Consider the following 17,227-nt stretch of genomic DNA (forward strand, 5'->3'; position numbering starts at 1 on the left):
AAAGTATGATATATTTGGGCTTGAAGTGACAAATCCGACCTGCCCATGTCGTGCAAATCCGTGTGAATGTGGTGCATTTTCCTATGATATGACATTACAAATTATTTTCAACCTACATTTAATTTCATGAGCAAGGTTTTATTTAAATGTTACCACCGACGAGCATAGCATTGTTTATATATCAGAAACAGCTGCAACCTTATTCCTCTTCCCAAACAGTCTTGTCCACTTGGCCTCATGTTTTTGCACCTCCACTTCTCTTTTACCAGAAAATTATCATAATTCATTGGATAATTTGCACGTTATACATGTCAACATATTAGGCAAGAATAAGAAAAGTGATCGCTTCAAGCGAAAATGATCAAACATTAGTCTGTATAAAAAAGATATCTGACCATTTTATAAATGGTAAAATTTTGTGATGGTAGCATTTTGCAAACATGCTCCCCCCGTCGCCCCAAGATGAATGGTTTTGACCACTAAAGTTTTTTGCTTCACTACATGCTCCACTGCTTTGATTGGTGCAGCTTTAGCTAAAAACCACAAGTGTCTATCCAGATAATGAAAAGGCACCCTCAAAAGAAAACTTAAGGAACTTATAGTTAGTTACATGTCATTTGTGGTGTGCATGATCGTGAGGCAAGTCATTGTAGCCTATCATTTTACGTCCCCTGTGAGAACCATGAGCACGGGCTGACGGCTTTGCTGTACCACAGCCGAAACCTGCCAGCAACCTACCTACCAAAGGTTGTACCTGCCTACCAAAGGTTGCAGTGTCCATTACAATGTAGAAAAACGCATATCAGCTATCGTTCAATAGTTATCCATTAAACTGGAGCTTCATCTTATTCTTTATAATTATTTATCTGCGGATTTGTGGCCGCAATTGATGGAATCTTTGGAGATAACAATAGATGGCGAAGTCTAAGATAGTCCACTGGTTTCCATCTGTGGTGAAGGTTTCCCTAAATTAATGCTTATGACAAATCCATCTCCAGAACCAGCCATAGGCCCAGTTGGCTAATCTTTTGAATACGGTGTAGTTTAAAAAAAACACACAACAACAGATAATAATAGCTAGCTAGATAAGGTTGGCAATATACAGTGCCCTACTTAATTATTTGGACAGTGAAGCATTTTTTCATCTTTTGGCTCTATACTCCAAAAGTTTGGATTTGAAATCAAACAATGACTACGAGGTTGAAGTGCAGACTGTCAGCTATAATTTGAGGGTATTTTCATCCATATCAGTTGAACCGTTTAGAAATTACATCACTTTCTTTACATAGTCCCCCCTATTTTAGAGGACCAAAAGTATTGGGACAAATTCACTTATGTGTATTATAGTAGTAAAAAGTTAAGTACTTGGTTCCAAATTCATAGCACACCATGACTACATCAAGCTTGTGACTCAAAAATGTGTTGGATGCATTCACTGTTTGTTTAGGTTGTGTTTCAGATTATTTTGTGTCCAATAGAAATGAATGGTAAATAATGTATTGTGCCATTTTGGAATTACTTTTATTGTAAATATGAATAAAATATGTTTCTAAACACTTCTACATTAATGTGATTACTACCATGATTATTGATTATCCTGAATAAATTGTGAATAATGATGAGTGAGAAAGTTACAGACACACAAATATCATACCAAGTTGGGCTGTGGCGGTCATGACATTTTGTCATGCAGAAGACTGCCGGTCTTACGGTAACTGACCGTTAATTAACATAAACACGTTTAGCATCTCCAGGCCTCCACACACTCAAGCCACATACAAGGCACTGATGGGTAAAAAATGCTTCACTGTCCCAATAATTACAGAGGGCACTGTAGCTAGCTTGCTAAGGTTAGCATGCTAGCTAGCTAGCTACACTGACAGCTGTCAGTTTCCTATTTGTTAATGTTTATCAACCATGTGGAAATCCCCACACCCAATTCGTAAATATGTATAAGTAGCCTTTATCATTCTTTGGAGGTAGAACCTAAACGTGAATTTCCTCTCTAGGACAGGAAATGATGTTGAAATAGTGGCGGCAACTTCCTCTGGAGGGGGGGGGGGTCCTTTGATGTACAGTCACATTCACCGTAACCTCTTCCCCAGGCTATTGCGCACAGCACATATGAGGAAGTGTCTGGGGACGAGATTACATCACGGTAGTTGTCTGAGTCAGAGAGGAAGAGGTGACATGAGAGGATTTACTCCGCCCAAAATCTGTACACGTTTGGGGTTTGAACTGGTTCAGGGCACCGAAAACCGGAAAATGACTACATTTTTGGGGGAACAGAATAAGCATACACCCGACAGTGCTTTATAACCAATATACACTTTCTTAATAAATATACCTACACACTAATAAATATCTACTGTACATGTCAAAATAGTTTAGTCAGGTTTGTCTGATGATGACTTGACTTATCATAGCTGACTTATATGTACCCACAACAACATTTATGTCCACCATGATGGGTTTAACAACAATGAAGTCATTCTGTAACTACAGTATAGGACTCAAAAATAGTGGGGATGGGTCAACACTCCATGTTTAAAGTATGTTTATTATCTGTGTGTACTTACCTGAGGGTGTGTATGTCTGTGTAATCTGTATCACCTCTCTCTTCCAGGAGGAGGGTTCAGAGGTGCTGCTGGTGAAGGAGGAGGGGTGTGAGGAGGGTCTGGGGAACCCTGAGGGGACCATGGTCATGGAGGACAACCAGACTACACCTAGACCGACAGAGGATTCAGCTGAGCAGCACAGGACCACACACAGTCTCACTGAGGTGAGCCCACTGTAAACTACTGTCTGTATCCACAAAGTGTCTTAGAGTAGGAGTACTGATCTAGGATCAATTTTGCCTTTTAGATCATAATGAACATTTGGAAAGTTCCTAGATCAACACTCCTTCTCTGAGACTCTTTGTGGATACGGGCCCAGGTCTTGATTCATTTTGTCTTAAGTGTATGACCATGCCTTTGAATTATCAAACCGTTAAATGGATAGTTGGGGATTTTGGCAATGAAGACTGAAACACTTCCATTCTTTGCGCTAAGCTAGTTAGCATTACTGGATGCAGATACATAATAATGGTATCCACGAGTTCATTTGACTCTGGGGAAGTATAAGAGTGTCTGCTAGATGACTAAAATGTAAATGTAGATAAAGGGCTTCATTGCCAAAATCCTGAACTATCCCTTTAAACAGTGTCAAGGAATCAAATAAACTAACACTTTTGCGTAGTATGAAATCAACATGTTTGCATAGTACTCATAGCAATGCCTCATTGCCCAATCAGAAGATGCTCCATAGCAGGGTGCTGATATCAGATTTGTTGATCCAACATCCTCTCACTCTGCATGTCTCACAGTCAGTAGACATGGAGGATGGGAAGCCTGATCTGCTGCTGGTCAAACAAGAGACAATAGAAGACGGACCAGAGAGCATTGATCTGCTGAGTGGACTACAGATGGGGGAGCAAGGTAAGGGAGACATACATATACAGAACATAATATATAGAGATATTCTAGAGAGATGGCGCCGACAGAGATGGTCGCCTCGCTTCACATTCTTAGGAAACTATGCAATATTTAGTTTTTTTAATGTATTATTTCTTACATTGTTACCCTAGGAAATCTTAAGTCTTATTACATACAGCCAGGAAGAACTATTAGATATAAGAGCAACATCAACTTACCAACATTACAACCAGGAATACGACTTTCCCGAAGCGGATCCTCTGTTTGGACCACCACCCAGGACAATGAATTTAATCCCAGTAGCCGAACCAAAACAATGGCGCCGCAGAAGGGGCAGACAGAGCAGACTCCTGGTCAGGCTCCGTAGATGTGCACATCGCTCACCGCTCCCGAGTATACTACTCGCCAATGTCCAGTCTCTTGACAACAAGGTAGACGAAATTCGAGCAAGGGTTGCCTTCCAGAGAGACATTAGAGATTGTAACATTCTCTGTTTCACGGAAACGTGGCTCACTCGGGATATGTTATCAGAGTCGGTACAGCCATCCGGTTTCTTCACGCATCGCACCGACAGAAACAAACATCTCTCTGGGAAGAAGAAGGGTGGCGGTGTATGCCTTATGATTAACGATTTGTGGTGTAATCATAACAACATACAGGAACTCAAGTCCTTTTGTTCACCTGACCTAGAATTCCTTACAATCAAATGCCGACCGCATTATCTACCAAGAGAATTCTCTTAGATTATAATCACAGTCGTGTATATCCCCCCCCAAGCAGACACCTCGACGGCCCTGAAAAAACTTCACTGGACTCTATGTAAACTGGAAACCATATATCCTGAGGCTGCATTTATTGTAGCTGGGGATTTTAACAAAGCTAATCTGAAAACATGGCTCCCTTTTATCAACATATCGATTGCGCTACTCGAGCTGGCAGCATTCTGAAACATTGCTACTCTAATTTCCACGACGCATACAAAGCCCTCCCCTGCCCTCCTTTCGGGCAAATCTGACCACAACTCCATTTTGTTGCTCCCTGCCTATAGACAGAAACTAAAACAGGAAACGCCCGTGCTCAGGTCTGTTCAACGCTGGTCTGACCAATCTGATTCCACGCTTCAAGATTGCTTCGATCACGTGGACGGGGATATTTTCCGGATAGCCTCAGACAACAACATTGATGTATACGCTGACTCGGTGACCAAGTTTATTAGCAAGTGCATCTGTGATGTTGTACCCACGGTGACTATTAAAACCTTCCCTAAGCAGAAACCGTGGATTGATGGCAGCATTCACGCAAAACTGAAAGCGCGAACCACTGCTTTTAATCATGGCAAGGCGACCAGAAACATGACCGAATACAAACAGTGTAGCTATTCCCTCCACAAGGCAATCAAACAAGCTAAGTGTAACCGATGTGAAATGGCTAGTTAGTTAGCGGTGGTGCGCGCTAATAGCATTTCAATCGGTGACGTCACTCGCTCTGAGACTTGAAGTAGGGTTTCCCCTTTGTGGCGCGATGGGTAACGATGCTTCGTGGGTGTCAGTTGTTGATGTGTGCAAGGGTCCCTGGTTCGAGCCCGGGTTGGGGCGAAGAGAGGGACGGAACATACACTGTTACATAAGCGTCCGTATAAAGACAAAGTACAGTCGCAATTCAACAGCTCAAACACAAGACGTATGTGGCCGGGTCTACAGTCAATCACGGATTACAAAAAGAAAACCAGCCCCGTCGCAGACACCGACGTCTCGCTCCCAGACAAATTAAACAACTTTGCTCGCTTTGAGGACAATACAGTGCCACTGACACGGCCGCTACCAAAACCTGTGGGCTCTCCTTCACCGTGGCCAACATTTAACCCTCGCAAGGCTGCCGGCCCAGACGGCATCCCTAGCCGCGTCCTCAGAGCATGCGCAGACCTGCTGGCTGGTGTGTTTACGGACATATTCAATCAATCCTTATCCCAGTCTGCTGTGCCCACATGTTTCAAGAGGGCCACCATTGTTCCTGTTCCCAAGAAAGCTAAGGTAACTGACCTAAATGACTATTGCCTCGTAGCACTCACTTCTGTCATCATGAAGTGCTTTGAGAGGCTAGTCAAGGATCATATCACCTCCACCCTACCTGATACCCTAGACCCACTCCAATTTCCTTACCGCCCCAATAGGTCCACAGACGACGCAATCACACTGCACACTGCCCTAACCCATCTGGACAAGAGGAATACCTATGTAAGAATGCTGTTCATCGACTACAGCTCAGCATTTAACACCATAGTACCCTCCAAACTCGTCATTAAGCTCGACACCCTGGGTCTCAACCCCGCCCTGTGCAACTGGGTCCTGGACTTTCTGACGGGCCGCCTCCAGGTGGTGAGGGTAGGAAACAACATCTCCACCCCGCTGATCCTCAACAGTGCGGCTCCACTAGGGTGCATTCTCAGCCCTCTCCTGTACTCCCTGTTCACCCATGACTGCGTGGCCATGCATGCCTCCAACTCAATCATCAAGTTTGCAGACGACACTACAGTGGTAGGCTTGATTACCAACAACGACGAGACGACTTACAGGGAGGAGGTGAGGGCCCTCAACGTCAACAAAACAAAGGAAATGATCGTGGACTTCAGGAAACAGCAGAGGGAGCACCCCCCTATCCACATCGACGGGACAATAGTGGAGAAGGTGGAACGTTTTAAGTTCCTCGGCGTACACATCACGGACAAACTGAAAGGGTCCACCCACACAGACAGTGTGGTAAAGAAGGCACAATAGCGCCTCTTCAACCTCAGGAGGCTGAAGAAATTTGGCTTGTCACCGAAAACACTCACAAACTTTTACAGATGCACAATCGAGAGCATCCTGTCGGGCTGTATCACAGCCAGGTATGGCAACTGCACCGCCCACAACCGTAAGGCTCTCCAGAGGGTAGTGCGGTGTGCACAACGCATCACCGGGGGAAAACTACCTGCCCACCAGGACACCTACATCACCCAATGTCATAGGAAAGCCAAAAAGATCATCAAGGACAACCACCACCCGAGCCACTGCCTGTTCACCCCGCTATCATCAAGAAGGTGAGGTCAGTACAGGTGCATCAAAGCTGGGACCGAGAGACTGAAGGCCATCAGACTGTTAAACAGCCATCACTAACATTGAGTGGCTGCTGCCAACATACAGACTTAATCTCTAGCCACTTTAATAATTAATAATTGGATGTAATAAATGTATCAGTAGTCTCTTTAAACAATGCCACTTTATATAATGTTTACACACCCTACATTATTCATCTCATATGTATATACTGTACTCTATACCATCTACTGCATCTTGCCTATGCCGCACAGCCATCACTCATCCATATATTTGTATGTACATATTCTTATTCATCCCTTTACACTTGTGTGTATAAGGTAGTTGTTGTGAAATTGTTAGATTACTTGTTAGATATTACTGCACTGTCTGAACTAGAAGCACAAGCATTTCACTACACTCGTATTAACATCTGCTAACTATGTGTATGTGACCAATATATTTTATTTTATTTGATATATATTTATACTTCAATGGGAATAGTGATGCACCGGGCTATTATTTTCTCTTCATTCATAAAATGAAATCAATACAACTTACACTCAGTGACCAGTTTATCTAGTACTGGGTCGGACCTCCCTTTGCCTCCAGAACATCCTGAATTCTTTGGGGAGTGGATTCTACAAAGTGTGACATTCAAACGTTGCTCAATTGGTATCAAGGGACCTAACGTGTGCCAAGAAAACATTCCCCACATCATTACACCACCGCCACCAGCCTGTACTGTTGATTCAGGCAGGATGGGGACATGGACTCATGCTGTTCACACCAAATCCTGACTCTGCCATCAGCATGACGCAACAGAACCCGGGATTTGTCGGACCAGGCAATGTTTATCCACTCCTCAATTGTCCAGTGTTGGTAATCGCATGCCCCACTGGAGCCACTTCTTCTTGTTTTTAGCTGATATGAGTGAAACCCGGTGTGGTCGGCTGCTGCAATAGCCCATCCGTGACAAGGACTGACGAGTTGTGCATTGCACGTTTCTTGCCATTCTCCTTCGACCGCTCTTATCAACGTGCTGTTTTCGGCCACAGGACTGCCACTGACTGGATGTTTTTTGTTTGTTGGACCATTCTTGGTAAAAACCTAGACACTGTCTTGCGTGAAAAGCCCAAGAGGCTGGCTATTTCTGAGATACTGGAACGGGCGCGCCTGGCACCGACACTCATACCACGCTCAAAGTTGCTTAGGTCACTCGTTTTGCCCATTTTTTGTCCCCCCCCATTTCGTGATGTCCAATTGGTAGTTACAATCTTGTCCCATCTCCCCTACGGACTCAGGAGAGGCGAAGGTTGAGAGCCATGCGTTCTCCGAAACACGACCCTGCCAAGCCACACTGCTTCTTGACACTGCTCGCTTAACCCGGAAGCCAGCCAAACCAATGTGTTGGAGGAAACACCATACAACTGGCGACTGAAGTCAGCGTGCATGTGCCTGGTCCGCCACAAGGAGTCGCTAGAGCACTGAACGTAGTTATGTAGAGCACCTCAAGATAAAAAAGTAATATTCAATATTGGCAAGTTAGACTAAATATTAGCACTACACAATCTGGTGGGTGATAACCTTCAATCTGGATAATAACACAAAACAAATCTTCAGACTAGAGACATTTATCGACAAATATTACGAAAACAAGCAACACCCGAACATGACGGAGAGTAAGACAGGGGAACCGATTTCAAAACGAAAACGTGACTCTTCTACAGACACAGACGATTTAATATTTTCACCACCGGGAATGGTAAAGGTCGAAACCGATCTGTTAAAATCAATAAATGACAAACTGGGTATACTTGAACTAGTCAGTAAGGATATAAAAGAGTTGAAGGCAAGCCTCGAGATGAGTGATGAAAAAGCTGCGACATTGGAGAAGGAAACAAACAAGCTAAAAGGGACAGTCAATAAGATTGAAACCGAAGTGAATAAACTTAAAAAGGAAAACACCAACTTACTTGACATACAGACTCGATCCATGAAAGAGAATCTGGTACTTGCAGGTATCCAAGAGATAAAAGGAGAAGTTCCTGAATCTGTAGTTAGAGAGTTCATCCTTACAGCGCTTCAGATTCCACGCGAAGCTATCGACAAAATCCAAGTCGAACGTGTACACCGCTTCGGACAGAGAGGGCAAAGGTATGAACACCCAATCGTTGCTATATTTGCTTCCTTTAAAGATAAAATAATGGGTAAAAGCCTAGGTAAAAAAGACTTACCTGGGACCAAAATTGGCATGAATGACCAGTTCTCATCGTCGATAAACTATATATTGATAACCAGTTGTTCAGAGACACAAAGACTACTCCATGGTTATTTAAAAAATTATAAAGTTGTTATAGGCAAGGAAAATAATGAAACACAATTCTAGCCCGGTTATGGATTGTAACAATACAATACAAAATATAGCTTTTCTATACATCTTCAAATATAACTAATTGGAACACACAAGCACTAATTCAACATGGTGAAGATAAAAACTCAGTAAACAGAAGGCACAGTATGTGTGGAGGGTGTAGTGTGTGTTCATTTAATTGATTCATTTTTTTGATGTTTGGGAAAGTGTGGCGTTGAGTGAGAAAGGAAATGGTTGCATATCCCAGAACCAATGTATTGCTGTGAGCGGGGGTGTGAGAGAGCTTTCAATGTTGTTCAGATGATGGATATACTTTTTATAATGAATTATACGTCTTATTTATTTATTGTCCTATCATGGTGGAACTGTTTTAAAATAATAAATACATTTAATGTATTTATTGTCCTATCATGGGGAACAATTTGTTTTAAATATATTATATCTAATTTATTTATTTATGATCCTATATTGATGGAACGGTCCACAACCCTATACCCTAGACACCCACCTGAATGACCCAGATACTAAGGAGAAGTCCCTAACTGTTTTATGGGCCTGCTGTAAGCGGTCTGTATGCAGCCAAAATGCGGTCAGAGACCTAGAGCAGCACTGCCCTCTCAAGATTCTGAGCCTGCTTGGCAGGGTTGGTCCTGCAAAGCCAAAGCCCCCTAAAGGGAGAGCATACTATACAAGGAAATTCTCAAAGCTGCTAATGAGAACCTTGACGACCTTATACCTAGCCGGTAGGGGTTCCGGTGACGACCATGTACCTAGCCGGTGGGGATTCTGGTGGGGTGCCCCCACCCAGGCAGTGGCAGTGCTGGCAACACTAGCTGCAGTAGCACATGGGGAGGGGGTCACACTCGGACATTCAGAGAGGGGGTATATTATTGTGGCCCTGGTGGCACAAAATCAAAAGTCTGACTGCATGTAGATGCTTGGGAATATGGTCAATACGGGGGACCATGTTGTGAGTGTTTCAGGGAAAAGGTGTACATTTGACCTCCATCATCTAGGACATGACAATAGTTAATAAAATCTCTCCATTTCTGCCCATTTTTTTGCACAATCTTGCAGGCCTTCTCATACAGCTGCAACTGTATATGCATTTGTAAATCAAGACCTTTCTTGAGTTGGGCTCTGGGATGGTGCAACTGTTGAGAATGTGAGCCTATGGTTGTGTGGGGGGGGAAAGGTTGAGTGTGTATGATTGTGTGGGTGTATGTGCGTATCCCACAACTGTTGCGAAGGAGTAAAAGATGTTAGGGACAATATAAGATGATTCACAATAATTGTATGCTAATATAATAATTGCTTGTAAAAATGTAATTTTGGTAATGGCAAGCCTGGTGAGAGGTAAAACCCTTTGCATAAATTGCCAACATTACTCCAAATATTAATAGCTAATTATGGAAAATAAGAAACAGGATTTTAAAAATATATAATATACATTTTTTGATGGCTATATATAATACAAATCGAGGTGAGGGCGATGCATTTGGCCGTTGATCTACTTCTGTTCTGTAAATTACACTGTGTGCTCTTTTCGAAGGATGGATCCCAGTCTCTTCAGGGCTATGGGATACGGGGGGTCGGGGATGGTCTGCCGGGCATTGGGATGACAGCCCAACTTGGGATGAGGAGGGCTTTAGCGGGTGGAATAGTGGGGACCAATTGGAGGTTTACTTAATAGCAATGCAAATATCATGGTACAGCTATATAGACACTCAATCATCATGTTACTTTTTAATGGTACGTTTACAAACATATATTTTGATAAATAGAATTGAAAGTTGTGTCTCATTATGGTAAGTGGTGTAATAAGTATAGCCAGTTACAATTGTAATGGCCTAGCAGATAATAAGAAAAGACGATCAGTATTCACCTGGCTAAAAGAGAAGGAATATAATATCTATTGTTTACAGGAAACTCATTCAACAATTTTAGATGAAGTTTTGTGGAAAAAGGACTGGGGGCGAAATATATTTCTCCCATGGGCAAAGACATTCAAAAGGGGCGATGGTTTTAATTAACAGTCATTTTGATCCAAATGTGCAAATTGTCCAAACAGATCATCAAGGTAGATGGATTATTTTAAATATGTTATTGGACAATAAACAGATATGGCTTATTAACCTATACGGTCCAAGTAATGATGATCCAAGCTTCTTTGAAAATATATATAAGAATTTATCAACTCTACAAGCAACACTAGACTCTATTATTAAGGTGGGAGATTTTAATACGGTCTTAAATACCTCTATGGACCGGAAAGGAAATCACACTACAAACTATCACCCTTAGGCACTTAAGAAAATCATGAATGTCATGGATATATTGGAATTAGTGGATATATGGAGACTTAAATACCCTGACCTAGTAAGCTATACATGGCGGAGGCTTAATCAAGCTAGTCGTCTTGACTACTTTCTTATGCCATTCTCTCTGGCACCAAAAGTATCACTATGGATCACAACAAATATGCAAATTTTACATTACCGTGTAGTTTACCAATTAAATCCCAAAAGAAAGAAATGATCTCACTCCAATAAATTTTTATAGAAAGTTAGAAAAAATATATAAGATCTTGCTACCATGGAAAGGAAAATACCTGTCTATTTGTGGAAAAATCACCCTGATTAACTCTTTAGTCATATCACAGTTTACCTATTTGCTTATGGTTTTGCCTACACCTAGTGACCTGCTTTTTAAATTATATGAACAAAAAATATTCAATTTTATTTGGAACGGCACGCCAGACAAAATTAAAAGGGCCTATTTATATAACGAATAGGAATTCGGAGGGCAGAAATAATTAAATATTAAAGCATTAGACCTCTCACTAAAGGCATCAGTCATACAAAAGTTATACTTAAATCCAAACTGGTACTCTAGTAAATTGGTAGGAATGTCTCATCCTATGTTCAAGAATGGCCTTTTTCCCTTTATTCAGATTACACCTGCTCACCTTCGGTTGTTTGAAAAGGAAATAATCTGCAAAATATCATTATTTTTTAAACAAGCCTTAGAAAGTTGGTTGCAATTTCAGTTTAATCCACCTGAAAAGACAGAACAAATAATACAACAATTATTGTGGTTAAACTCAAATATACTAATTGATAAAAATAAACGTAACATTTTTTCAAAGAAATTTAAAAAAAGGTATAATTTGTGTGAATGATATCATAAATAGGACTGGTGGAGTTATGTCACACATACAGCTAACACAGACATATGGAAATGTCTGCTCTACCCAAAATTACAACCAATTAATTGCAGCATTACCACAAAAATGGAAGAGGCAAGTAGAAAGGGAAAAAAGCAAGGAACTTGTATGTCAGCCCTATATTAAAGGACATAAATGGTTAAAGATAAGTGTGAAAACTAAAAACATACCAATTTCATTTAAGGATCAAAAAACTGACAGCTGTGCCATATAAATTGCAAAATAGTTGGGAAGAGATTTTCGATGTACCCATTCCATGGCACATGGTTTATGAATTGATACGCAAAACAACGCCAGATTCAAAACTTTGAATTTTTCAATTTAAATTACTATACAAAATTCTTGCAACCAATAGAATGTTATATATATGGGGGATACAATCTTCCCAACTCTGCAGATTTTGCTGTGAGGAGGCAGAGTCATTAGATCATTTATTTTGGTATTGTCCATATGTAGCTAGTTTTTGGTCACAGGTCCAGGAATGGCTGAAGAATTGCAACATTTGCCTGGAACTAACGCTGCAGATAGCAATACTGGGTGATTTGAAAAGCCATAGTCAATCAATCAATCAATAATATAACAATTATTTTAGCAAAAAATATATTTTTAATTTACAATCTGTAGAAGCTATGAGAATAGAAAGGTTCAGTACTTTTGTGAAGCCTCACAGCACAGTTGAAAAATAAAAATCCAAAATGGATGATGTTGAGAGATAGATGGGAGGGGTTGAATGGAGCTGAAGGGTGGGACTAATAAGATAACCAATGTAAAGCATACGGGGTCTGTAAAATGTATATAGGTCAGAAATTTTGTGAAATAGCACAGTTACAAATATAAATCAAACTGGATGTACATCAGAAATAGAGGAAGGACTAAAAACAAACAAAATATAACTATTGTAAAATAGATTGTGTCTGTAAAATGTGTATAAGATGTAAACACTGAAGGTAGAAGCCTAAGTGTTTATTAGTTTACTTCAATTGGGGGAAGGGTGGTAGGGTTTGCGGGGAATAATAAAGGTAGATTCTTAAAAAAGTATGTATATCTATATAGGTATGTGTATGTATATATGTGTATATGTATGCATACGTGTATGTATATGGATATATATATATTTCCCCCCAAAATATATGGGGGATTGGAAATGATGCAGACAATTACATTGATGGAAGCAGCAATCTTTCCGCAATATTAAGCTGATCCACCCCTTAAAAAGTCATTAGAGCGCACTGAGCCAATTGTGCGCTGCCTTGTGCGCCACCTACTGACCCATTTACATTACATTTCCGTCATTTAGCAGACGCTCTTATCCAGAGCGACTTACAAATTGGATTGAACCCGGGTCTGTCGGGATGCCTCAAGCACTGCGATGCAATGCCTTACACCGCTGCGCCACTAGGGAGGCTCCTGTTTTGCCCATTCTAACGTTCAATCAAACAGTAACTGAATGCATCTATGCCTGTCTGCCTGCTTTATATAGCAAGCCACGTCCATGTAAATCACTGTCTGTAGGAGCAAACCATTTTTGTGGGGGGGTGTACCTAATAAACATACATTATAATAAAATGTATGACCTTGACCAGGTAATTGACAAAAAAAGTTAAGTAATAAAGTTCTCTCTGCCATGTTTGTAAAATCTATTTTGTAACCTCTTCCTGCAGGTGGTTGGCTGGAGGCTAACAGAGAAGACTGGGCGGCCATCTTGGATTCCCAGACCCAGACGGGTGCAGCCAAGGGCCCAGGGTACGACATCACCGAGCAGGCCAGGACCAGAGGCGACATAGTGGAGGTCAATGTAAGGGACAGCGTCCTCAACTATGGGCTGGGGAACAACACTGTTAACCACAACCAGAAACAGAGAGTGGAACACAAAATAACATCTGAACTTAGTCTCCATAAAAGACTGGCTGAGACCAGGGCGAGACGTAGATTGGGTCTGCAGGGACAGGGCGGTGTCCATATGCAGCTGGAGAGAACAGACACATACTCGGCTAGCAATGCTCCCTCCTGCTCCTATAGTTGTGATTCAGAGAGACGGGTGGCGCCTCAGGTTGACCCCCTAACAGATGCTGCCTTTAGCCTGCCTTCTATAGGATCTATCAACTGGAAGATGGACCCTGTGACAACACAAACACTCCCTGGCCTTCATCCTCCTCACACTCTCCTAATGTTAAACCAGACCTCAGACAATGCCAGTGCATCAACCCTAAATGGCAACACAAGCCCATTGACAAATGACAGTAGTAGTAACGCTATCAGCAGATCTGGTGGCAAAGAGAAGCGCTTCCCATGTTCGTTCTGTGGGAAAGTCTTCCGTTTGCCTAAACAGGTGGAGATCCACCAGAGGATGCACACCGGGGAAAAACCGTTTGGCTGCCACCTGTGCCGGGCCAAATTCTCACACTCGTCCAGCCTGAAGAGGCACCAGAGGGTCCACACAGGGGTTAAACCCTTCAGCTGTACCCAGTGTCAGACGCGATTTGCTCAGGCTGGTCACCTGAAGAGGCACCAGAGGGTCCACACGGGAGAGAGGCCGTTCACCTGTACGCACTGCGGGAAGAGGTTCTCAGAGAAGAGCTATCTCAGGATACACCAGCAGAAAATGCACAGGGCCCATGTATAGAGTATTATGTAGTTAGTTTGTTTGTAGTTCATTCTGTTGGTTTTGGATGTAGTAGGGAACTGGATGAGGTGAACTGAGGAAAGAATGAGTATGATTAAATAGATGATATGTCACACCTGCTCCCGCTTCTCCTCTCTGGTGTTTGAGGGCGCCAGGCTGCCCATCATTACGCATACCTGTCACCATCATTACGCACATCAGCACTCGCTGGACTCACCTGGACTCTGTTACCTTGTTGATTCCCCCTCCTATATCTGTCTTCCTCTGTTAGATCCCTGTGTCAGCATTATTGTCGTTTTTGTTTTCCCCTGTCCAGACGCTGTCCGTATTCTGTTCCTGTCCGTGTTTCATTAAATGTTCAGTCCTTGTACTTGCTTCTCATCTCCAGTGTCTGTCCTCACGATATGGTGATGGTTGGTGTGATGGTGTCTGTAAAAATGCTTCACTGATGAAGAGTGACAACCTTGTCCCTTTAGGTTGATACGGGTGTTTTATAGTGAGATACGGATGGTGCCTTAATTCATGTTTACTTGACATGAAGTAGTGAAGATGTGTGTAATGTAATGTTGAACATTTTCCAAAGTATCTTTAAATTGATTTTTATCAAAGCAGGGGTACAAGATTTACAGAAAATGTAGTGTTACCATAGTGAGAAAAGTTGTTATACATGTCACGTATCGTTTTGTGCAATAAAAGTACTGTACTTAAAAGTTATGAGTACATGACCATTTTGTTGAAATTAAATACAAAATTAACTCTGTGCTGACTGACTCAGTTATTTTTATTTTAGAAGTTGTGTAGAGTATGCCCAATATTACCATTACAAGGTTCCATCATACTTCTCTTTTTTGCTGTGAAGCCCTTTTTATGAAAAAAACTGTGAATCTATGGCATTATTTAGGATAGAAGCTTATATACTCAACAAAAAGAAGAAGAAACTGTATTCTGAAGCCAATATCAATGATATAAAGAGTGATGGATAAAAACTTGAGCACTTTAAATAAAATTATGGGCAGAAAGACATTGAATCAGATGGTTTATTCATCACAAAACTATTTGATGTTGACAATTATTTGAATGATTACTTCATTGGCAAACTTAGGCAGGAAATGGCAACAACGAAAAGTGAGCCATCATATTCATGCATAAAAAAAACTAATAATGAAAGAAAAGCATTGCAAAGTTATTGTGGGAGAGATGGAAAAAATATTGTTACCAGGGCAGATCAATGCTGTCGGGGGTATGCCAAATAAAAATGTGTTTCACTTTTTCAAATCAGCCCATTTAAATTTTCCAATGGGGCTATACATTTGGGTGATGTTTTTTTCTCTCCTGAGTAGCGTCGTTTCACTGCCCAAAATAAAATTAAACCATCTAGTGTAATAACAACACAATGTCAAATACAGGTAGCCTAGTCAAATAATTAACATCCAATCACATTAGCCCTTACTCTCTTGCGGTCCGTATGCAGTGTTGCCAACTTAGCGACTTTGTCGCTATATTTAGCGAGTATTCAGACCCCTCTAGTGACACATTTTCAAAAAAGCAACTAGCGACAAATCTAGCGACTTTTTCTGGTGTTATTTGAGACTTTTTGAGACTCTAACGTGAAAGCACGTATCGTTCTTACTCTTCTCAACGAGCAGCGGGTGCTGCCGTGGGCCCCACCCCTGTCCAAAGCACTCACAGGCGGCCCAGTCCTCGCGCAGCAGTCCCACCCAGCTGCAGTCAGAGCAGGAGATGTTCACCCCTCTGCGTCCAGACTGCAAATGAATCGCACATGCAGGAAGCCGCCGCTGGCTGATCCCGCCCTGACATACATTTAAAAAAAACAATTAACCTGAATTAAGGCCAGACTAGTTACCATAATTTTCTCACATTGCCATTGCCAGTTTTGTCTATTGTCTCTTTTTGGTCCATTTAGATTGTTAATGTAGATTGTATACAAAGAAATGTAAAAAAATGTATGGTTAAAATTTTTTATGTTTTACTGTGACTTGTTGTAGGCTCCTATGTGGACCATAAGGTTAAAAACCAAACCAAATTAAGAAAACGAACCAAAAAAACAACAACATTTAAATAAAAAACTAAGTTAAGTAACTCCGCCAGAGTGTCTCTTTTGGGTCATTTTTGCCGGTCCCAAGCCTGGATAAAGGAGGGTTTCCAACCGAACCTTGTGACATAAAAAAAAACAAGAATCGACAGAAGAAAGTGCATTTGTAGTTCTAAACATATTTAGGGTGTTTTTTAGTCCCTTTTGTCTCTCCCACGACGTTATTCCTCTCTCCTACAGCGTCCATCACAATTACATGCACATGGCCAATTATGCAAATTAGGTGATGACGTCATTTAGTGACTTCTAGCGACTTTTAGGACAGCCAATAGCTACTTTCCTTATTGAGGAGTTGGCAACACTGTCTGTATGTAGCCAAACGTAGCTGCTGCTCATCCTGTTTT

At 41.6% G+C, this 17,227-nt stretch overlaps 1 protein-coding gene and 1 long non-coding RNA gene across 2 annotated transcripts; both read left to right on the forward strand.

The window, feature by feature from the left end:
- Positions 1–2,704: 2,704 nt before the first annotated feature.
- On the forward strand, positions 2,705–15,530 carry LOC115191595 (zinc finger protein 662-like). Its single transcript, XM_029749383.1, has 3 exons — positions 2,705–2,782; positions 3,368–3,479; positions 13,809–15,530. The coding sequence occupies exons 1-3, from the start codon at positions 2,705–2,707 to the stop codon at positions 14,768–14,770; spliced, it is 1,152 nt and encodes a 383-aa protein (XP_029605243.1). The 3' UTR covers positions 14,771–15,530.
- LOC115191410 (uncharacterized) lies at positions 8,009–9,147 on the forward strand. The gene is made up of 2 exons (XR_003877668.1): positions 8,009–8,318; positions 8,428–9,147. It is a non-coding gene; the product is annotated as an uncharacterized LOC115191410 (long non-coding RNA).
- Positions 15,531–17,227: the final 1,697 nt, after the last annotated feature.

The sequence above is a fragment of the Salmo trutta genome, chromosome 4, assembly GCF_901001165.1.
Source record: "Salmo trutta chromosome 4, fSalTru1.1, whole genome shotgun sequence".
In the NCBI taxonomy this organism is placed as follows: Eukaryota; Metazoa; Chordata; class Actinopteri; order Salmoniformes; family Salmonidae; genus Salmo; species Salmo trutta.